Below are 23197 nucleotides of genomic sequence, written 5' to 3'. Positions count from 1 at the left end.
CATACAGATTTCAGCTCTTTCGACCTATTTCCCCATGACTAAAGTGAGGATGATTTTATCTACCTTCAGAGATTGTTTTGGCCATGAAATGACAAAGTTTACATGAACGTGCTTGATGAAAAAAATGCCCAACAGGTGTAAGGGGTAAAAAATGAGAAAGCTGATCTACCATTAACTTCCTCCTCCCTATCATTTCAGTAGCTAAAAATTCAGTGCTAGTTTTCTCACTGACCATCTCCTGTTAAAAAGAGAGAAGGACTCAGGGCTTCCCTGGTGGTGCAGTGGTTGAAGAGTCCGTCTACCGATACAGGGTGCCACGGGTTCGTGCCCCGGTCCGGGAAGGTCCCACATGCCGCGAAGCAGCTGGGCCAGTGAGCCATGGCCGCTGAGCCTGCGCGTCCGGAGCCTGTGCTCCGCAACGGGAGAGGCCACAGCAGTGAGAGGCCCGCGTACCGAAAAAAAAAAAAAAATAGAGAAGAACTTAAAGTAATGAGACTCTATACATCACATGGAATGCTAAACTATTTTTATTTTGAATAGAAAAAATAATGGTGTTTATAAACATTTCAGTCTTTCCTGAAATTCCCCATATGAGAGGAGGGTGCATACCCCTGGAGTAGTGGATCCCTAAGGTGACTTCCAGCTTGGTGACTCCAGAGGGAGACAAGGCTCTAAAAAGGCCTCAAGGGCAGGTCCTCAGCTTTACTTGGCCTTATTTCCCCACCCAGTGTCCCGCAGAGGGTCTAGTGGGCTCACTGACTGAAACAGTGAAGGCAGAATTGTGAACCAGTTGTCTATACATCAGACTACCACGCGATGGCAGTAAAGTCAGGCAGATTCATTCTGTTCTGTTTCTTTCTCGGTCCTGCCTGGTCCTCAGGTCAAAGAACGTGATTCACGCTTAATTTCCTTGCTTCCATTTCCTCCACACAATTTCCTTCTATAAACTTCAGCATCAGCTTTCTTTGTTCCCCTCACCTTTAGTGAGTGAGTGTCTTTCCCTGTCTATTCTGGGATGATACTATCTCCTAAGCCTCTGCTTTAAAATCAGAAATCATTTTTTAATTGGAGGTGTTAATACTGCAGCAACCATTTCACAGGGCTCTTGTGAGGATAAAATGAAATGATATATACCTAAAACATTTAGTACAGGGTCTGTACTCAATAAATGTTAACAATAACTGCTATTATAATTACTGTTATTATTTTTATAGTTTAGACTGACCCAGAAGTTTCTTTTTTTAAGTAAAACGAAATGGGTTTCAAAGTCAGGAGCCAGAAAGAAAACCAGGGACAACTCCTTCACATCCTAGGAGCAATTCTCTGGCTAAATTAATGTTACAGGGGAGAAAATATAGGTCTCTGTGTTGTTTCATATGACTTTTTCAAACCATCTTCACCAAGCCCCATCCAGGTGAATTGAGAAGAATTGCATCAGACGTATCTTTCAAGCACTGCATCGAGCTAGGTAGGTCCCAATAAATGTTGATTCCCTTCTACTTTTCATCTAAAAGCTAGACCAGTTTGGGCTCATGATACGGTCTGATTCAGGTGGCTTCCCACTGTGCTCTGCATCAAAATCATTTGGGCCCTCTCCTCAGAGACAGTGATTCTGTAGGCATGGAGTAGGGCCAGGAATCCGAATTGTAAAGTTCTCCCCAGACATTTTTGGGAACTGGTGGACTAGTTGAAAAGTGTTTAGCTGAGAGAAAAGGGAGCTGAGAAGTACTGATCATTCTAGGTGCCATGCTAAGTGCTTTATATGTGTCATCTCATTTGATCTTCACAGCTACCCTGAGAGGTAGGTGGTGTCACTTCTATTTTACCCATGGGGGACCTGAAACTCAGAAAGGTTAAATGACTTGCCTAGAGGTTTAGTCTATAAATGACAGGGCATGGTTTCAAATGCAGTTCCTTGTAACCCTCATCCCAGGCCCTTCTCCCTGCACCACATGACTTACCGAGCACACATGTGCCTGGTCCTGTCTCTACCCTCTGACTAAGTGGGAACCTTGGTCAAACACTTCATCTGGCTGCTCATTTGCTTCCTTATAACAATATTTCTGTCTCTGGCTGGGAGTTGATAAATGAATAATATAAATGAAAAAGGACTAAATGAAATAATGGATGGAAAAATTACCTTGTAAAATGGTAAAGTGCTATACACACATATTGTATTATTTGTGGCATTGGTTATTCCTCAGGGAATTTGGGTCCCAGGAAAGTCTCTATAGTCTAAATACATCTGTTGACCAATGGAGCATGGATAGAAACAGCTGATGTTCAATGCTGGCGTTGCTGATACGGGGTAAAGTCAATGGCTGGAATGAGGGTGCATTCATTCCTGAGTTCTGAGGTAGGTTAGCTTGCCAGGTCTGGCCTTTTAACACTCGTAAGTTTTTGAATAGTATGTCAAAAATAGATAACAGTCACTCAATAAGCATATTCTGGACACTTACTATATACAAGGTGCTAAATGGACAACTGTACATAATTCATAGAATTCAAGAATACAGTCTTCAAGGAGCTTGTAGTTTATTTGAGGAGGCATGATATATATATATACATATACATACATATATATATGTGTATATATATATAAAACAACGGACATCTAACCAATACAACCATAATAATGTCAATCCCAAACCATAATGATGTCAGTCATCAGAAGGAATAAATACTGCTAGCAAAGGCATACAATGAGAACTCTATAATCTGTCTTCTTTCCCTTAGTATCAGTTATCTGGATAACAGAAAACAGTTCCTGACTCTCTCTCTCTGTTCCTCAAGTTACTGCACACTGCTGCCTTGCTCTGTGGCCTAAGTGGCTTTTCAAAAGGGCAAATCAGATGTCATTCTCATTTTTTAGCAATGGTTCCCCATTGCCTTCAGGATAAAGTCCAGACTTCTTAGCATGGTCTATGGGGACCCTGGCCATCATTTCCATCACCACTCAAGCTGCTTTTGCCCAGTCACCCTGAAAATACCATGTTCCTTCAAACTTTTGCAACCTTTCATGTGTTCTTCCCTTGTTAGAAATACCTTTTTCCCCTTCCTCACCTACCTAACTTTTTACTTTTTCTTGAAAACTCCCTGCTCCCTTGAAACTGGATTTGATGCCCCTCATCTGTATCCTTATATCACTCTATGCTATAACACTTGTCACACCAATACTCCGTTTAGTTGTTCCACGTCTGTCTCTGGTGCCCTTTCACTCATCTGGTTTGTTGATCTTACATATCTGAGAACAACATGTTTAAAGTACTTAACCCAGTGCCTGGCACATAGATGCATTTGACCAATATTGGCTATTTCTATTCCAGTTGCAGACTTAATTAGCTGAGAAAATTCAAATGGATGCAAGAAGAGGTCTATTGAGCAGATGTTAGAGAAGAGGGGCCAGTTTTTTAGAGGTCAAGTATCCTAGAGAGCTCATGCTGAGTCAGAGAGGTCCAATACTTGATTAGATATTTTTTTTAAACCTGTCTCTTCGGGGAGAGTATGTGTTAGTCTGTTTGGGTTCCTATAGAGACACCAAAGACTGGGTAGCTTATAAACAACAGAATGTTTATCTCACAGTTCTGGATGCTGGGCAGTCCGAGATCAATGTGTCTGGTAAGGAAATGCTTCCTGATTTCATACAGGGCCATCTTCTCTCTGTGTCTTCACACGGCAGAAGGGGGCAAGGGAGATGTCTGAGGTCTCTTTTATAAGGGAACTAATCCCATTCATTAAGGCTCTGCCCTCATGACCTAATCACCTCCCAAAGCCTCCACCTCCAAATACTATCACACTGGGCGTTAGCATTTAACATATGAATTGGGGGGAACGCGGACTTTTAGTCTATGGCAGTTCCCAAAGATCTTCTGAGGAGCTGCTCCAAGTGTAGTTGATGGGCAGTAGGAAGGACAACACAGAGTGACATGGAGGTTTTTTTCAGGGGCAAGTAGGAGTCAATCTTGGAAAAGATCCAGTAGCATAATTTAAATTGGCCTGAGACATAATTCCTCCCCCTCACCCCCAGTGGAATAAAAAGATGAGCAGAGTAGCTAAACCTCAGGCTAGTTATGCAAGAAATGATATAAGTAGGAAAGGCAGGCTGGCAAAGTATGAAGTTAAGTCAGAAACAAATGCTCAGTGGTGGTGAGGAAGATTTCAGTAAAAGGATTCAATTTGTTTAGCAGAAGTTTGTGTAAGAGAGAGAACAAAATCAATCAAATCAGGGCATCTCTGTCACCATGAGGATTTGACACTTTACTGAGTGAGTGCTACCCTGACTTTCTAGCAAGTGCCCTGGTCTGCCCTTACCCTTTAGAGCATTGGATTTGACCAAGACAGAGTTGGCAACTCACAATGTCCTGCCTCCCTAGCAGACCTGACTGAGCCAGCCAAATAGTGGCTACTAGCAATAATATGGTTACCTGAACTACTGAAGTTTTCAGAGGAGTTTGTTTGTTTGTTTGTTTGTTTGGTTTGTGGTTTGTTTGTTTCCTTCTTCTCTGGCAAGGGAGCCTGATAGGCTCCTGGAATCTTCAGTAGGTTCTGCGCCTCCAGTCTGGGCTCTTCCTGACACTCATATCCAGCCTAGAGAGTGAGAAGAGAGCCCATTCTCATGGCTTTGGCTATCTATTTACTGGGGTCTGTGGTGGGTGTGGAGGGAAGGGTATTCGGCAATTACCTTTGAATTCATTGGCTTTGCTTTATCATTAACGATTATTCATCTGTACTGAATCCAGCAGAGAAAGTTCTCTGCTCATTTAGCTTGGCCTTGGCTTGGCTACATTGAAAATGTTTTTGTGTTGCTACCTATGTAGACCTTAAAGTCAGCAGGATTTCTCGGAACAGATGGGACCACCAGCCTCTTCCAAAACCCTGCTGTCTGCTTAGCACTAAATTCAGGTCCCTGTGGCAAAAAATATGTTGAATAAGTAAATAGCAACCTGCCCTCTTCCTCACCACGCCCCCCCCTCCCCGCACCAACCATGCACACCGAACAGCAAGCGGTGGTGGGTTGGAGCTCTGGTTTCATAAGCTTAGATGGTGCCACAGTAATGGGAGCAGCACCTGGTTTTTCTGAGCTGGGTCTGCTTTGGAAAAAATAGGACTCTCATTAGGAAGAGGTCTGTTGAAGAGCTCAATCTCTTTAATCTCTTCACTCCTCAGTGTGTCTCGTGTTCTCGAGTGTTCTAATCTTCTAATATTATCTCCACAAACTCCCCCTGCCTTTATTCTCATCCTCTTCCACCTACTGCATTGACCCTCCTTTAGTCTCTTTCTCTCCTTTGATCTCTCTCTAGTCCTTCCCCTCTCGATCTACTCTGTAGAATTCCAAAGGAACCTTGGGTGTCCCTCTGTAGCTGAGTATCTTGCCCTCAGGGCCAGTGCAGTCAGCCTGATTTGATACGATGAAGGCTGTGAAGGCCCCCCAGGTGGCTCCCAGACAGACATCCGGCATATCTCGTATCTATCCTGTCCCTCTGCTCTGGGTGCTGAGGTCGAGGGCAATATGCTGGTTCCCACTGCAGGTCCTCCTCTGTCCATGTAGTCACTCCTTCCCTTATCTTGCTTCTCTAAGGCTAGAGTAGTGTCTCTCAAATTCCCTGATTATTGGAGTATCTTAGATGAAAAAAACAGATGTTAATATGGTACTCTCTGCATTCTACCTCAACCACCTCCCAACATCCTGACTCCAGGAGTTCCTAGAATTTGTATCTCATCTTTGTATAGGAATTCAGTCTTCTCTCTACACCCTTGAGCTGTTTACCTCCTTAAAACAGCTTTATTCCTTCTTGCCCTACCCTAAGGCTTGCTTCTATCAGCCTCTCCCCTACCACACTAATATCTTTGGCTTTTACCACTGATCCCAAGTCACAAGTAAGCCTTTTTCTGGAGTATTAGCTCTCAGAACTTGAATTTTGGCCACTCTTGCATCAAATCAAAACTTCATGTATCTGAAAATTCCATTACATTTCACCTAGCCATAGTCAGTTTTCAAGGTGTTAGTGGTTGTTATTATTCTTTCTATATCCCTGCTTCTCTGTCTCCTCCTCCAACCTTTCAGGAACCTAGAATTCCATCAGATGATTCTCTAAAATGTAAGACTTGAGAAACCCCAGAGACAGACTTACCTCACTCTTGTTTTTAATTAAGACTTTAATAAAACAGTTTAAGGTTCACAGCAAAATTGAGGGGAAAGTACAGAGATTTCCCATATGCCCCCTGCTCCCACATATGCACAATCTCTCACATTATCGACATCCCCCACCAGAATGGTACAACTGATGAAGCTACACTGACACATCATAATCATTCAAAGTCAATAGTTTACATTATGGCTCATTCTTGGTGTTGCACATTCTATAGGTTTGGGCAAATGTATAATGACATGCGTCCATCATTACAGTATTTATCATACAGAGTATTTTCACTGCTCTAACAATCCTCTGTGCTCTGCCTATTCATTCCTCCCTACATAGCTCCAACCACTGATCCTTTCACTCTCTCCATAGTTTTTCCTTTTCCGGAATGTCATATAGTTGGAGTTGTACAGTATGTAGTCTTTTGGGAATGGCTTCTTTCACTTAGTAATATGCATTTAAGGTTCCCCCATGTCTTTTCATGGCTTGAGAGCTCATTTCAGCACTGAATAATATTCCATTGTCTGGATGTACCACTGTTTATGTATCCATTTACCTAATGAAGGACATCTTGGTTGCTTCCAAGTTTTGGCAATGATGTAAACATCTGTGTGCAGGTTTTTGTGTGGGCATAAGTTTTCAACTCATTTGGGTAAATACCAAGTAGCATGATTGCTGGATCATATGGTATGAATATGTTTAGTTTCGTAAGAAACAGTCAAACTGTCTTCCAAAATGGGCGCACTCTCGTTTTATGCCTTTCCCCTCTTCCTTCAAGGAGGACTCTTTTCTTTGGATTACTTCTCTGGCATGTATGGCTTCTGAGCTAGAACTATGACCATGCCTCCTGCAGAGAAATATTCTCTGTCAGACTCATTCTTACTCTAATTCCCAACTCTGACACCCACACCAATGTTGGAGCCCACAAAAAGCATTGGCTTGTGGCTAACCCTTCCCACTAATGAACCATTGACAGCTGGCCAGACACCAAGTCCCTGAAGAGCATAGGACTGGGGCTCTAGGGGGAGGGTCATTTTAAGTAGCAGACAGTGATAATTTGTTCTCTAAACAGCAGAGATATAATAAGATAACTTAATGCTAAATCAAAGGAAATAGAGTCAAACTCCAAGCCAATTTGATTTGCAACTTGGAATAAAAGCAACGTGTCTTGATTTAAATGTCAGGCCCACTGCTGAGTGATGATTTAATAACTTTTATGAGGGATCTTGTCACAGCAAATTCAACACTGGAATAGAATGACTCACAGATAGGGTGTTAGAAATGATACAGAAGAGCACAAAAAGGAACAGGCGTATCTCAGGGCTTATCCAAAAGCTTTGCGTAAAGCTAATCTGCAGTTAGGACCTTTTCTCTCCCCCTATCCTACCACCCAATCTTTCTCTTCACAGACACCTATGCATGTGTGTAGACACAATCCCCAGGTGTGATGTCAGCTCACTGAAGTATTTTCTGGGGACACAGGTCCTTGAACAATTCTAGCATGGAATTGCATTCAGTGCATTCTATCTAAAAGGCAAGGCAGCAGTGAGCCTGGCTATTTCTGAAGAGGATCTCAAAACCTCATCTGGTCCTATTGCTCTATCTTTACACAGGTACTTAATTATTTTCTCTCATTTTAAGGGCAAGAGAGCTGAGATCCAGTAGGGTTAAGAGATTTCTTCAAAGAAAGAAATGTCATATATCTCTTGACTCCCAGGGAATTTGGAGGTCCTTCTCAATACCTTGTGAGATCTCTCTCCTTGACCTTCTCCAGCCTCCCTGGGCTAGCACACTAGAATGCTCAAGGCTGACCAGGCCCCACTTTCAGCCAGCTTCCCAGGTCAGTAAGGAAACATGCACAGCTGTTCTTAAGGGAGAAGGATCCATTCTGCTCTGGTAATCTTTCAGTCACTAAGATTCGTTTTGGAGGTAATTCAAAGTGTAAACATGTGGTGTTTGCCTAAATGATGGTTGATAAACCTTGAAAATATTAACATTTTTGGCCAGATCATTTTTTGTTGTGGGAGGCTGCTTTGTGTATTGTTGGATGTGTCAACAGCATCCCTGGCCTCTGGTTAACCGGTCCCTGCCTGTAGCATAAAACTACCTCCAATCCCTTTTACACAGAGCTTTTAGGTTAATCTTCCCAAACTGTACGTCCAACTCAGTGGTTCTTAATGGAAAGCAATCCACCCCCTACCCTGACCCCACACCTCCACCCCCAGGGACATCTGTTTGGCAATGTCTGTCAATATTTTTGGTTTCCACAGTTCAGTGGTGGAGGGGTAATTTGCAGACATCTAGTAGGTGGAGGTCAGGGTGTTACAATGCACAAAACAACACTCCCCCCTCCCATTACAACAAAGAATTTTTTGGCCTAAAATGTCAATAGTGCCAAGGTTGAGAAGCCTTGCTGTATCATATCATTCTCTGATCAGAAACTTTCCATTGTTCACCACTCCTTGTGGGAAAGATGACAGATTTCATGGTCCTTCCTGGTCTAGATTCAACTTATTATTTGCCATCTACAGCTTCTTTTCTGAAACATGTGATCTGCTTTCTCGCTTATATAACTTTGCTCACACCAACCTCTCCCCCTGCACAGAATGCCCACGTCCCACTATTAAAGTCTGGTTGAAATGCTATCTCCTCTATAAAGTCCTATCTGAGCCTGAATCCTCTCAGCTACAAATAATTCTTTCCCTGGATGTTACTGGACTATTTTACTCAGATGTCTCTTAAAACATTTATCACATTCATAGTAGAATGGAAAATTTGAATTAAAAGTTGCTTTTAGAAATCTCTCCAGTAAAATTCCCTTCACTTTAAGAAAAGGAAATTGAGACCAAGAAAGGTGGAGTGATTAGTTGAAGGTATCGTACTGTCTCATAAAACTTGGACCATAGTAATTTGTATCCTTGACTCCACTCTCCTGGCATGGTTGAAACGGATGACCATGGATTTAGTCTTGGCATTCAAATCTCAACTCTGACACTCGTAAGTTGGTAAAGTAATTTACCTTTCTGAGATTCGGTTTCCTCAGCTCTGAATGGAAATAATTATGGCTGTTGTGAGAATCAAATGAGATGGTGTATTCAAAATGTATGGCACATAGTAGGTACTTGATAAATATTTGTCAGATGGATAGAAGGATCAACTATACTTCAAGGAATAGAAGTTAGGGATTGGTGATGGTCCATGGGACTTCACTAAAAGGTGATTGGAGGTAAAGTGTGGTAGTTCATTGCCACTACTCCCTACATTTGCATCCTTCCATAGAAAACACGAGTTCCTCTGTAAGCCATCAGACCAGTGTCCAAGCTTTCTGTGGAGTAGGTGAGTAATGACAGCAGCTCTCAACTTGGAAATGTATTCCTTAAAAGGTTTGCTTTTTTTCCCCTTTTGCAATGCTAGTCATGTAACATCTCTGTTCCCTCAAGCAGGTAACAGGTAGGGTTGTAGGGAGGGGACTGGATAGAAGATATATTTCCTCTGTTTCTCTTTGGTTTCCTGTGTGGCAGCAGCCTTGGCCTTAGATGCTGTTCAGTGGCCTAATAGGCATTTCTGTGAGAGGAAACTCTGCACTTGGGGTGGCAAAGGGGGCACTTTGGTGTTGGTTCCTAGCCCAGTGATACCTGGTTCTGACTTGACTTCAATAAGGTTTATTAAGGCCTTTCTAGCTAGCTCTTCACTCTTGAGCTGCCCACTGTGTCAGCTTTCTTCCTGCTTAGGGCTTTGGAGTAATGGCATGCTATGCATTTATTCCTTTCATTTACAGAAACAAGTCTTTCCCTTGTCCCAGGGTGCATGTACCTAATAGAAAAAGCCCTGCTACTCCAATGGGGGGATGAACTGACAGGCAACTGAAGAAACAGAATGAGACTTCTGATGCCTCTCTAGACTAGACTGGGAGCATGCCAGAGAGGAGGAAGCTTCCCAACAGTGGGCCCACCCCAAGAGCTAGCGCCTGTCTACTCTGCTATGTGAGCACAGAATTTTGTTGGAGGAGGCTAGGAGAGAAGCTCAGGTGAGCCTATTGCAAATTGATTTAGGAGCTCCCTCTTTAGAGCTTACAGGTTAAGTGTCCTATAAGAGGAAAATGGCTTTTGGGAGTATGAGGAAAACAGTAGAGGGCAGAGAACCAGATTGAAAGTAAAGATACTTGGTCTGGATCCCTGCCTCTAACCTCTGCTTCTGAGAGGGTTCCTAGGGCTTTTGATTGAGCCTCACATTCTTGTCTGTGAAGTGGGTGCAATACAGCCTGTAGCCTTCCTTCCAAGGATTGTAAAAGTTGAAGGTTTGCCCATCTCTAGAATTTTCACTCTGTGATACACAAAGCATTATATAAAACCTCCTACTTTTACTGAGTGAGTGAGTCAGTGTCTAAAAGGAGGTATGACAAGGTTGGAGGGGGGGGAAATCCAGATCTATTGGCTGCTTGCTTCAACATCTTATTTTTCAGTTCACTCTTCCCAGAGTTCCACTATTATTATTCATGTTGAGGTTACTTTGTAGATAGTTGGATTCCTTTCTTTAAGAAGGCTTCTCAAAAAAAAAAAAAAAAAAGAAGGCTTCTCTTTCAGATTTACCCCCTCTCTCTGAAGATTGCATTGTTTCAATAGCTACTGTTGTTGCTCTCACCATGAGTTTGGGTGGGGCTATGGGACTTCAGGAAATCATATGACTGCCTAAGTCTATTGGTAAAGTACCATCTCCTCTAAAGAACTAAGATTTGACACTTGCCATGGGAGAGTATAAGGAATTCATTAATTCATTCAGGTACAGAAGGAAAGGTACACTGTACTAATGAGGGCTTTTGATGGAATTTGACTTAGGGATGTCAAGCAAGGCTTCACTAAGGAATTAATGATTGAGTTGAGCTCTGAAGAATGGTTGAACATTCACTAGGCAAAGAGAGTGGTGGGAAGTGTATGTGTACATGTGTACATGCACTAAGCATTTTAGGCAAAGGGAACAGAATGTGCATAGGCCTTATAGCACATTCCAGAAACAAATAGAATAGCTGATTTTATAATTTTAATTCAAAATTTAAGTCATAAGTTTGGGTGTTAAGGGTTAAAAATGCAAGTGTATCCATCTTTTTTTTTTAAACATCTTTATTGGAGTATAATTGCTTTACAATGGTGTGTTAGTTTCTGCTTCACAACAAAATGAATCAGTTATACATATACATATGTTCCCATATCTCTTCCCGCTTACATCTCCCTCCCTCCCACCCTCCCTATCCCACCCCTCCAGGCGGTCACAAAGCACCAAGCTGATCTCCCTGTGCTATGCGGCTGCTTCCCACTAGCTATCTACCTTACGTTTGGTAGTGTATATATGTCGGTGCCTCTCTCTCGCTTTGTCACAGCTTACCCTTCCCCCTCCCCATATCCTCAAGTCCATTCTCTAGTAGGTCTGTGTCTTTATTCCTGTTTTACCCCTAGGTTCTATCTTTGAAGTATTGTTAGGCTAAATCATACTGAGCACCCAGTGTTGACAGAGCATGGGAGCGTTATCAAGAAAGAAACAAATACATTCACTCTGTTGAGCCAACAATCTGGAAGGGGGTAAAGAGTAGGTGAAAACTGCATGATATAAAAATCTTCCTTCCAACATTTTGCCTAACAAGTACACCTACATAAGGGGTATATAGATGAATTTCTGGAGGGCTACTTGGTTGAGGTGACTCGAGCCCACTGGGGTTAGTCAGGGAAGACTTCCTGGAGGTGCTGAGTCCTGAAGAGTATTCTGAGGAAGATATGAATCGGTGAATAAGAGGAAAGAAGATGTTTATGTCAGGAGAGACAGCATAAGTGATGACTTGCTGGTAGAAAGATTATTTCTGAGGTAGGAAATTTGGGATAAATTAGCCTGGCCCTAATGAAAAAGCAAAGCAGCCTGACTTGGGGGCATCTTAGACTCTTTATATAACATGGCAAACAGACAATTAAAAGAAGGAAAATTAGGTTCCCTGGGAACCATGTGAAGAGAAATAATTGGTTATTGAAAAATAAATTGTCATGAGGGGAGATCAATCAAGATGGTGGAGTGAGAGGACATGAGGCTCACCTCCCCCCATACAAACATCAAAAATGCATTTATATGGGGAAAAATTCTCGCTGAAAATCATCTGGAAACTGGCAGAAGGACTCCTGCACAACCAAGTCTGTACAAAAGATACACATGTAATCGGGTAGGAAGGGAAGAAAAGTGATCAGGTCAGGACCTACGTCCCTGGGAAGGGACTCAGAGGAAAAGGGAGAATGCAAAGATGGAGACCCAACTTGAGGATTGACCAGTGAGAGACACAGATTGTGTGCCCCAGTCCCGGGGTCTTATGCATAGGAGACAAGCCACCTTGGCTGGTTGGAAAACCAAAGGGACTAGCAGGAGGGCTAGTGGGAAGCCTGGACTCTGTTCTTGAGGAGCATGTGCTTGTGTATGCATGCTTGCTTGCCCCCTAAGTAGGGCAGAGAGAGGTCTGCTCTGGTGGCTGCCAAGTTTCCCACAACTGCCCCACTGCTTCCCAGCCCAAGCTAAACAAACACTCCAGCCCCACCCACTCCACATCATAGTGTAGCACTGGATCTGGGGCAGCCACAAGCGAGGAGAAGAATTGACCATGGGATACAGAGGTGATCAGGTCTCAGGGCAGGACCTCAGTGGAACAGCAGTGGCTGGAACAGCAGTGGCTACCATTGGCGCTTACTCAAGCAGTGCATCAGAAGCAGCCTAGACCTCTGATGGTGGCCATTCCACTATAGCTCACCCCCAAGTATACACTGACAGTTCACATGGGCCCTGCCTGTCTTGTGGTGTGGCTCCACAACAAGGTATGGGTGGCAGCTATGAGAGACAAAGGGGACTTGCACCTGAGGCTGTGTCTGAGGAGAGAGAGGAAACAATTGCAGGCGCCTGTACAGGCAGCACATCGGAGACAGCTTGGATCTCTATCTGTGGCTGACTTGAGCAGAGAGCCTGCACAGGGCCCCTTTGCTTCAGGACTCCCCATCTCTGGGGTGAGGATCCTAGTTTGGGGAGAGGGGAAAAGACACACATAAAGGCAACAGAGCCAGCTTGGGCTCAAACTTCAGGGCTTCTGCTCCAGCAACATGGGACCAGATCTCACCCTTGATAGGGTGGTGACAGCCACTGAGCAGAGGGGAAGTCCCACCTCACACTGGCTCCAGCTCTAGCCCCTCCATCTCCAGCCCAAACACATGGAGATGAAGCAACATGCTACTAAAAAACAATGGGTTGGGACTTCCCTGGTGGTCCAGTGGTTAAGACTCTGAACTCCCAATGGAGGGGGCATAGGTTCGATCCGTGGTCAGGGAACTAAGATCCCGCATGCCACATAGCTCAGCAAAAAAAAAAAAAAAAAAAAAAAAAAAAAAAAAAAAGGGTCAATGAAGAAATCAAAGAGTAAATCAGAAAATACCTTGAGACAAATGAAAGTGGAAACACAACACTCCAAAATCTATGAGATGCAGCAAAAGCAGTTCTAAGAGGGAAGTTTATAGCAACAAAGGCCTTCCTCAAGAAAAAAGAGAAATCTCAATTAAACAACCTAACCTACCACCTAAAGGAATTAGAAAAAGAACAAACAAACAAAAAAAGCCCAAAGTCAGCAGAGGAAGGAAATAATAAAGATCAGAGAGGAAATAATTAAATAAAGATTAAAAAATAGAAAAGATCAATGAAACCCAGATCTATTTTTTGAAAAGATAAACAAAACTGATAAAATTTGTTCACCAAGAATAAAAGAGAGAAGGCCCAGGTAAACAAAATAAAAAATGAAAGAGGAGAAATAACAACTGATACCACAGAGATACAAAAAATAATGAGAATATTATGAATAGTTATATGCCAACAAATTAGACAGCCTAGAAGAAAGAAAATTTCTAGAAACATACAACCTGCCAAGATTGAATCAAGAAAAAACAGATAATTTGAACAGACTGATCACTAGTAGTCAAATTGAATTTGTAATTTAAAAACTCCCTGCAAACAAAAGTCCAGGACTTGATGGCTTCACATAGGAATTCTATTGTATCAAACATATAAAGAAAAATGATACCTATCCTTCTCAAACTATTCATAAAATTGAAGAGGAGGGAACACTCCCTGATTCGTTCTATGAAGCCACCATTACCCTGATACCAAAAGCAAACAAAGATACTAAAAAAAAAAGAAAATTATAGGCCAATATCTTTATGAACATAGATGCAAAAATCCTCAGCAAAATATCAGCAAACCAAATTCAACAATATATAAAAAGTATCATACACTGTGATCAAGTGGGATTTATTCCAGGGATGCAAGAACGCTACAATATTCACAAATCATTCAATGTGATACATGAATTAATAAAAGAAAGGATAAATATCACATGATCACCTCAAAAGATGCAGAAAAAAGTTTGACAAAATTCAATATCCATTCATGATAAAAATTCTCATCAAAGTGGGTATAGAGTAAACGTATCTCAGTATAATAAAGATCATTTACAGCAAACCCACAACTAACATCATACTCAACAGTGAAAAGCTGAAATCCTTTCCTTTAAATTCAGGAACAAGCCAAGGATGCCCACTCTTGTCACTTCTATTTAACATAGTATTGGAAGTCCTAGCCACAGCAATCAGACAAGAAAAAGAAATTAAAAGCATCCAAATTGGAACGAAGAAGTAAAACTGTCACTACTTACAGATGACATGATACAACGTAGAGATAACCCTAAAGTCTCCACCAGAAAACAATTAGAACTAATAAGTGAATTCTATAAAGTTGCAGGATATGAGATTAATATACAGAAATCTGTTGCTTTTCTATACATTGTTAAAGAACTATCAGAAAAAGAAAGTAAAAAAAATCAGTTTTAAAATTGCATCAAAAAGAATAAAATACTTAGGAATAGACTTAACCAAAGAGGTTAAAGACCTATACTCTGAAAGCTATAAAACATTGATGAAGGAAATAGAAGATGAAACAAAGAAATGGAAACCTATTTCATGCTCTTGAATTAGAAGAATTAATATTGCTAAAATGGCCATACCACAGAAAGAAAGAAATCTACAGATTTAATGCAATCCCTATTAAAATATCCATGATATTTTTCACCGAGCTAGAACACATAAACCTAAAATTCATATGGAACTACAAAAGACTCCAAATTGCCAAAGCAATCTTCAGAAAAAAAGAACAAACCTGGAGGTATAACCCTCCCAGATTTCAGGCTATACTATAAAGCTACAATAATCAAAACAGCATGGTACTGGCACAAAAACAGACACATAGATTAATGGAAGAGAATAGAGTGCCCAGAAATAAACCCACACACTTATGGTCAATTAATTTATGACAAAGGAGGCAAGAATATACAACAGTCTCTTAAATAAGTGGTGCTGGCCTCTATTTACAATAGCCAGGATATGGAAGCAACCTAAGTATCCATCAACAGATGAGTGGATAAAGAAGATGTGGCACATATATACAATGGAATATTACTCAGCCATAAAAAGAAACGAAATTGAGTCATTTGTAGTGAGGTGGATGGACCTAGAGTCTGTCATACAGAGTGAAGTAAGTCAGAAAGAGAAAAACAAATACCGTATGCTAACACATATATATGGAATCTAAGAAAAAAGACAGTCATGAAGAACCTAGGGGCAATACGGGAATAAAGACACAGACCTACTAGAGAATGGAGTTGAGGATACAGGGAGGGGGAAGGGTAAGCTGGGACAAAGTGAGAGAGTGGCATGTGACATACCACTAGAGAATGGAGTTGAGGATACAGGGAGGGGGAAGGGTAAGCTAGGACAAAGTGAGAGAGTGACATACATACACTACCAAATGTAAAATAGATAGCTAGTGGGAAGCAGCCACATAGCACAGGGAGATCAGCTTGGTGCTTTGTGACCACCTAGCAGGGTGGGATAGGGAGGGTAGGAGGGAGGGAGATGAAAGAGGGAGGAGATATGGGGATATATGTACATGTATAACTGGGTCACTTTGTTATAAAGCAGAAACTAACACACCATTGTAGAGCAATTATACTCCAATAAAGATGTTAAAAAAAAAAACTAATCTACCCAGTAACTTATAACAAATGTCTTGTGATCTTGTTTTGAGAATAAAGAGATGTAAACTGTTAAAAAAAAAAACTGGTGCTGGGAAAACTGGACTGCTACATGTAAAACAGTAAGATTTCCTCATACCATATACAAAAATAAACTCAAAATGGGATAAAGATCTAAATGTAAGACCTGAAACCATAAAATTCCTAGGAGAGAACATAGGTAAAACACTCTTTGACATAAATTGTAGCAATGTCTTTTTTGTATCTATCTCCCAAGGCAAAAGAAATAAAAGCAAAACTAAGCAAATGGGACCTAATTAAATTTAAAAGCTTTTGCCCAGCAAAGGAAACTATCAACAAAATAAAAAGACAACCTATGAAATGGAGGAAAGTATTTGCAAATGATATGGCCTGCAAGTGGTTAATATCCAAAATATACAAATAGCTCATATAACTTAATATCATAAAAAGGAACAACCTAGTCAAAATTGTACAGAAGATCTGAATAGACGTTGTCCCAAAGAAGACATACAGATGGCCAACAGGCACATGAAAATATGCTCAATATTGCTAATTATCAGAGAAATTCAAGTCAAACAAACAATGAGACATCACCTCACACCTGTCAGAATGGCTATCATCAAAAAGTCTACAAATAACAAATGTTAGTGAGGATACAGAGAAAAAGGAACACTTGTACTCTGTTGGTGGGAATATAAATTGCTGTAGACACTATGGAAAACAGTTTGGAGAGTCCTCAAAAAACTACTATATGACCCAGCAATTCCACTCCTGGGTATATATCAGGAAAAAACAAAAACACTAGTTCAAAAAGATACGTGCACCCCAATGTTCATAGCAGCACTATTTATACTCCATCATAAAAAAGAATGAAATTATGCCATTTGAAGATACATGGATGGACCTAGAGAATATTATGCTTAGTGGTTTGTCAGACAGAGAAAGACAAATACTGTATGGTATCACTTATATGTGGAATCTAAAATAATAATACAAGTGGACGTACATGCAAAACAGAAACAGACTCACAGATATGGAATACCAACTTCGTTACCAGTGGGGAGAGGAAAGGGGGGAGAGACAAGACAGGGGTATGGGATTAAGAGATACACACTACTGTGTATAAAATAGAGAAGCAACAGGATATATTCTATAGCACAGGGGATTATAGCCATTATCTTATAATAACTTTTAATGGAGTATAATCTGCAAAAATACTGAGTCACTATGCTGTACACCTGAAACTAATATAATCTTGGAAATCAACTATACTTCAATTTAAAAAAGTAAATTGTCATGAAGATCAGTCTTGACATCCCCACCTGACTGACTATAGTCAGGATTCCCTTTCTGCAAGACTGTGAGGTAGGTGAAAGTCACTGCCCACATTTTTTTCTCAGAATTCCTTTGCAATTTTGTATCACTGGACATCTACTCCAATTTCTGGAGTCCTATTTGCTTAAGCACTTGATTTTAGCAGTTATTTATTACTCTGATCCCTTGTAATATAATAGCTTTCTTTCTTTGGGCATTGACCTTTTCTGATGGATCTCTGAAAAAACTCAAACACTTCAAAGGAAAGAATCTACCTCTGGTAGAATGAATGATAAGTTGTGGGGTGGATATTTTTGAGCAGGTGACCTTTCCCATTAGCCTTCAAACTGAAACTACCCCTTAGAAGCTTGGCCTTGATTCCCATGCATATTTCCTCCCTGGATGTTGAAAAATTAGGTTAGGATAGAGACACGTGGTACGGAGCAAGGGATTTGATTTTGCCTGCAAATTTCCTGATGATACAGGATATAGTTCTTTGAAAACAGTCCATGAACTGTAATATATCAGTGTAGTTAAAACTGTGGAGCTTCAGAGTCAAGATGAGCCAGGGTTTACATCCCGACCCTACCACTTTCTGTGTGATTTTTCACAATTAACTTAACCTGTGCCTTGGTTGCCTCATCTTGTATAAAACAGGGATAATAAGAGTAGCTAACTCATATAGTTACTATAATGATCAATGAAATATATGTCTAAAGAGCTTAGCACAGTTCTTGACACTTGATCAAGTTGTTCTTGTCATCACTGTCATTAGCATCACCACCACTGCCACCACCAACATCACCTCCAGGTTCCTACTGTAACAGAATAAAATTTTATAACCTCTTGCTAAAGCTAATACCAGCCATCAGCAAGGGAGGAAAGAGTAAGCCCACCCGCATTCACTGTTTCCTACTCTCACTTTAACCCTAACGTCTCAAAGAGAATGTATGAGAAGACACTCTAACCCTCATGTCTCTGTCCCTGTTTCCACAGGTACCTGTCGGCTTGGCTGGGCATACTACTGTGCTGGAGGTGGCGCAGCTGCGGCCATGTTGATCTGCACCTGGCTCTCTTGCTTTGCTGGAAGACACCCCAAGCCTGTCTTGTTGGTGGAGAGCATCATGAGGAACACCAATTCTTATGCCATGGAGCTTGACCACTGCCTCAAACCTTGAGCTTTAGCAGAAGATTGGAGAGGGTGGGAAAGAGGAGGGAAGGGAGCCTTGAAAAGAGGTACTAAGACGAGGCCAGTTCCTACCCACTTGCCAGTAGTGTAACCCAGTGTTTGCATGCTTTTTAACTCCCCAGTCATTCATTTTCGGTTTCCCTTAAACCAGTGGGTCAGTGGCTATTTACAAAATTCATCAAGAACAATAATTCTCAGACTTCCCTGGCGGTCCAGCGGTTAAGACTTTGTGCTTCCAATGCAGGGGGCGCAGGTTCAATGCCTGGTCGGGGAACTAAGATCCTACGGTGTGGCCAAAAAAAAGAACAATAACTCTCTCTAATGTTTACCTAGCTGGTGAGTGTCCACTAGCCCCCAACTCCCAAAGTGCTCCTTCATACAAAATGATAAGAAAGATCCTCAGTTGAGAGGTAACTGCACAGTCAAGCAGCTCTTCAGAGCTCTACAGCTCCTATCACTTACCCCAAAGCTTAAAGTTTGGGTAAAAACACTTGTGCATGAAGGGGCCATGAGATGGACAGGGATGGTTCCTACCACTCCATTCCTTTGGTCATCCCCTGATACTTATTGCCATCTCCAAACATCTATGGAGTGCCACTGCCCCAATTTTTGTGACTTTCTCAGGACTATACCTTGACTCGTCCTCTTTTTTCCTGTTTTTCTTCCTTGCCGGTTGTGAGCAAGCTTATGGGGAGGGTGACTCCCAATGGGGAAAACACTAATCAAGGATGCTTGCATATAGTCTAAGACCCCTTCCTCATAATGCTTTAGAATATTCATAAAAGTTCATTTTGTGTTCTGGCTGGGTGACTGGCATCAAAATAGTGGCAAGTATTCCCTAGTCCCTTATAGATACAGAAATGGTGTTCATCAAATGTTCTGAGCAGAGACTAGCATTTGTTGTGTGCTCAATAAACACAAATTCAGAATGATGATGACAAGGATATTTCTGCTGGTTCCTTACTGAAATTCCTATTAGAGTTCATTTTTATTGACAAGGAAATCCACAGTGGCCTTTTGCCCCTATAGTCATTCCTAGCATGATACACATTTCTCCACTTGTTTCAAAGACTATTCATCAAGTGCTTTCCCTTCCATCTGGGGTGAATTAGACATAAAAGAACAGAGTCCTGATGTCACCTAAGGCTGATGTATTTTTAGGCTTGGCCTCCATCCCATCTGTGCTCAAGGCTGATGGATGGTGTAGAAGAACTTGGTGTCTCTCAGGGACAGAATTTGTCTCCCCCACTCCTCCCTAATTAATTCAGGCTAGCTCTGTTGCTCCATAACTATAGCTTTAGGGACTAGGGAAGGCCTGTGACACAAAAGGCCAGCTCATCTCTTTCTATTCTTAATCACTCCAGAGTGGTTTCGGTACAGCCCGGTACAGCCCTACCTGGAAGGAGAGAAATGGCAAAAAATGTTCTCATTAGTTATATGCCATCCCAAGAAGGGTCAGGGTCCATATATCGGCCTTATGCAGGTAAGTGAATTCAAGCCTACACTCCATTCATGAGCTCATTCATTCATTTAATCACTCATTCAGGACACACTTTTTGAATATCCTACTGTATGCCACATTCTGTGCTAAGCACTGGGGGAAAAAAAGATACAGTTTCTCACCCTAAAAGTGACTGGGTGTTGACAGACATGTAGATAAATATTGCCAAACAGTGTGTTACATGCTACCAAGTGAAGGACTGGGGGCTAAAGGATCACATAGAGGGGCTATTAAACCAACTTGGGGTGAAGGGGTTCATGGGAAAGATTTCTAGAAAAGATGATGCCTAAGATAAGTCTGAGAGATGAATAGGGGGAGTTAGTCAGCAAAGGCTAAGTGTGTACCATACAAGGGAACGTGGAAAGCAGGGCATGGAGACATGAGAAAACGTGACCCCATCACAAGAATGATGAACAGAGGTGTGAAAAGGGAGGAGGCAGAAGCTGAAGCTGAAAAGGGAAATACCAATGGGATCTTCTACACTAGGGTAAGGAGTTTGGATTTTATCCTAAAGGAGGGCCATTGAAAGGGAAGTGATGTGAACATATTTGTGTTTTTCAAAGATCAGTTTGACTAATGTGAGGAGAATGGAAGAAAATAGGGAGAGACTCTAGATATTTCAATAATCTAGGTATAAGAAAATCAAGTCCTGAATTAAGATAGTGACTGTGGAGCTGGAGCAAATGGATGAATTTGAAAGAAGATATTTAGAATATTTTGTTACGTACCAGAATTAAAATATCTTATTAATAATTTTATACTGAGTAAATGTTGAAATGATAATATTTTGGGTATATTGGGTTAAATAGAGCATATTAAAATTTCAAAAAGATATCTAGGAAGTAGATCCCATGGTACTTGATGTCTAATGGATATGGTAGGTGAGGACAAGTGAAAATTTTGGCATGATCGCTCTGAGATGTGGGCTATCACCGGGATGGGGAATACCGTAGGAATAACAGATAGTAAGGAACAGATGATCGGATTCATGTCAAGTATTATCTTCCCCATGGAACTGGATTAAGTGTTTAAGGTAAAGCAAGTTGAACATATCTCACTGGGAGGAAAGCAATGTAATTAGGTTTGCAGCATCCCCTCTCCCCAAGAGAGATGACTAAGAACAGGTAAAACAAAAATGGAACTGGCTCAAACTTCATTTTTATTGTGTAGGCACAATAATGCAACCTTAATTTAGGAGAGCTCAATGTATGGAGAATATGTCAGGTGTTTGAGGAAATGCAGATCAGTCTCTTTCGAAAAGGCAATCGGATCAGGTGATCTTTCTTCTCAGGGTAGGGAACCTTCTGGAATTCTGCAGGATAGGATTTGTGAAAGTGATATAAGCGTTTAAGTCAGGGTATTGGCAGGAAAGAGATGGTATACTCAAGGAGTTTTCCTAGCTGAGCTTAATGAAGGGGCTGTTTATGGTGGTGTGGGTAAAATTCAGGGAATCTACAGTGATGGTGAGGCATACAGAGGCGATGCATGGCGGGGAGCTGTTATCACCCCAAAGACTGAAGGGACAAGGGGAAGTAACTGTGTTATTGGAACCCAACAAGAACTGTAGCCATGCAAGAAGGGCTGCCTGATAGGAGCTGTGTCTTTAGGTAGCACAGTGTGAACTCTGCCCAAATGTAACACAGCTAGGAGGCAGACAGGAGCACAAAATCTTTATCTCCCTCTCTTCCCGCTCTCTGATCTCCTCCCAATGCTCACCATTAGCCAGACCCAGCCAGATGCCAGCTGGCAAAAAAGGCTGTTGCTACAGTCCATTGAGGTCAGCCTCCTTTGTCACAGAACATGGAGTAGAAGGGCAGAGAATGGACCTTGCGGGTGTGAGCGGCAAATGGAAAATAACAGCTCAGTGAGTTTTCTCAGCTCCCGTTGCTACCATTCCCTTACACATTGCTTCCCGGGAAGTCAATGCTTTGCTGCCCTCCATGGCCCAGATACCTGAACACACTGTAAAGTAGTTATACCCTAGAGAGGAGACTGAGCAGGAAGGGGTTAATTCTAAAGAACCATTGTAAATGACTGTCACCTTGTATAAGGTATTAGTTGGCATGTTTCCTCTCCTCTTCCAGGGAAAGGGGAGAGGATTTAAAAGGGATTTTTTTTTCCTGTGAAGAAACCAGGCCTGCAGGGGCTTATATTCAAAGAGGGATCCAGCCCCTTGTTCAATTTGAATTTAAATTCCTCCCTGCCTGTGTCTGGTTTCTTTCCTGCCAAGCATTGTTTTTGCACAGATGTCTGACTAGCCTATTTTTTTCCCCCTGTGGCCTAGAGCAGACTCTTGGAAGCTAAGCCTGCCTCCTCTGGCTGCTGTTAAGCAGAGAGGAAGGAGAGCCCATGGGTCGGGGGAGGACTGAAGGAGCAAAGTGAGGATCTCAGAGACGGTGGTCTGTCCCATGCCAGGCTGGCTGGCCTGCTCCCCGCCTGTGCACACAGATCGAGTGCTTAACCATGGGTCCTTTCTGACTCTTGGAACCACTTAGATCTTGTGTGTAGAGGGGTGAGAGGTGGGAGGCTATTCACCCAGGCTAGCACAAAGCCAACTGATTATTTCTTAAGAGTCTATTTAGCAGGATATTCCTTCAGGAAAGAATGTCAGGTGGACAGCACTCACCCATTTGGCATGTCTCTCTGTCTGTAGGGTTACAATTTCTCCACCTTGGGTGGCCCTTGGTATACTGCAAGTGTCAAGTCATCCAGGTCTGTCTTGAGTGATGCCTTCTCCCTAATGTCACCTCTCATTATCCCTGTTCCCAGAGCAGTAGCTGCCGCCATTGATTTTCACATGCTGATGACTTCCAGGCAGTGGGTTCCCGCCTTGCAAGGACGTGTGCCCTGAACCAATATGGACAGGCTCTGGCCTCTGAGCTTCTGCAAGAGTCGGTGGTAATGTGCGATTTAGGTTGGATGAGGGGAAACCCTAGGAGGAT

The 23197-nt window shown here is 41.9% G+C and overlaps 1 protein-coding gene across 1 annotated transcript in view; it reads left to right on the top strand.

Moving 5' to 3' along the window:
* Positions 1 to 18743, top strand: part of LHFPL1 (LHFPL tetraspan subfamily member 1) — a gene marked incomplete at its 3' end in the record, with an annotated part of 43281 nt that extends 24538 nt beyond the window's left edge. Inside the window, exon 3 of the mRNA XM_082864340.1 lies at positions 18562 to 18743. Coding sequence (XP_082720466.1) covers positions 18562 to 18743 — 182 coding nt within the window. The remainder of the gene's footprint in view (positions 1 to 18561) is intronic.
* Between the last annotated feature and the right edge of the window lie 4454 nt (positions 18744 to 23197).

The sequence above is a fragment of the Leucopleurus acutus genome (genome assembly GCF_964270905.1).
Source record: "Leucopleurus acutus genome assembly, chromosome: X".
In the NCBI taxonomy this organism is placed as follows: domain Eukaryota; kingdom Metazoa; phylum Chordata; class Mammalia; order Artiodactyla; family Delphinidae; genus Leucopleurus; species Leucopleurus acutus.
The sequence above is the reverse complement of the archived record's forward strand: the minus strand, read 5'-3'. Positions and strand labels throughout refer to the sequence as shown.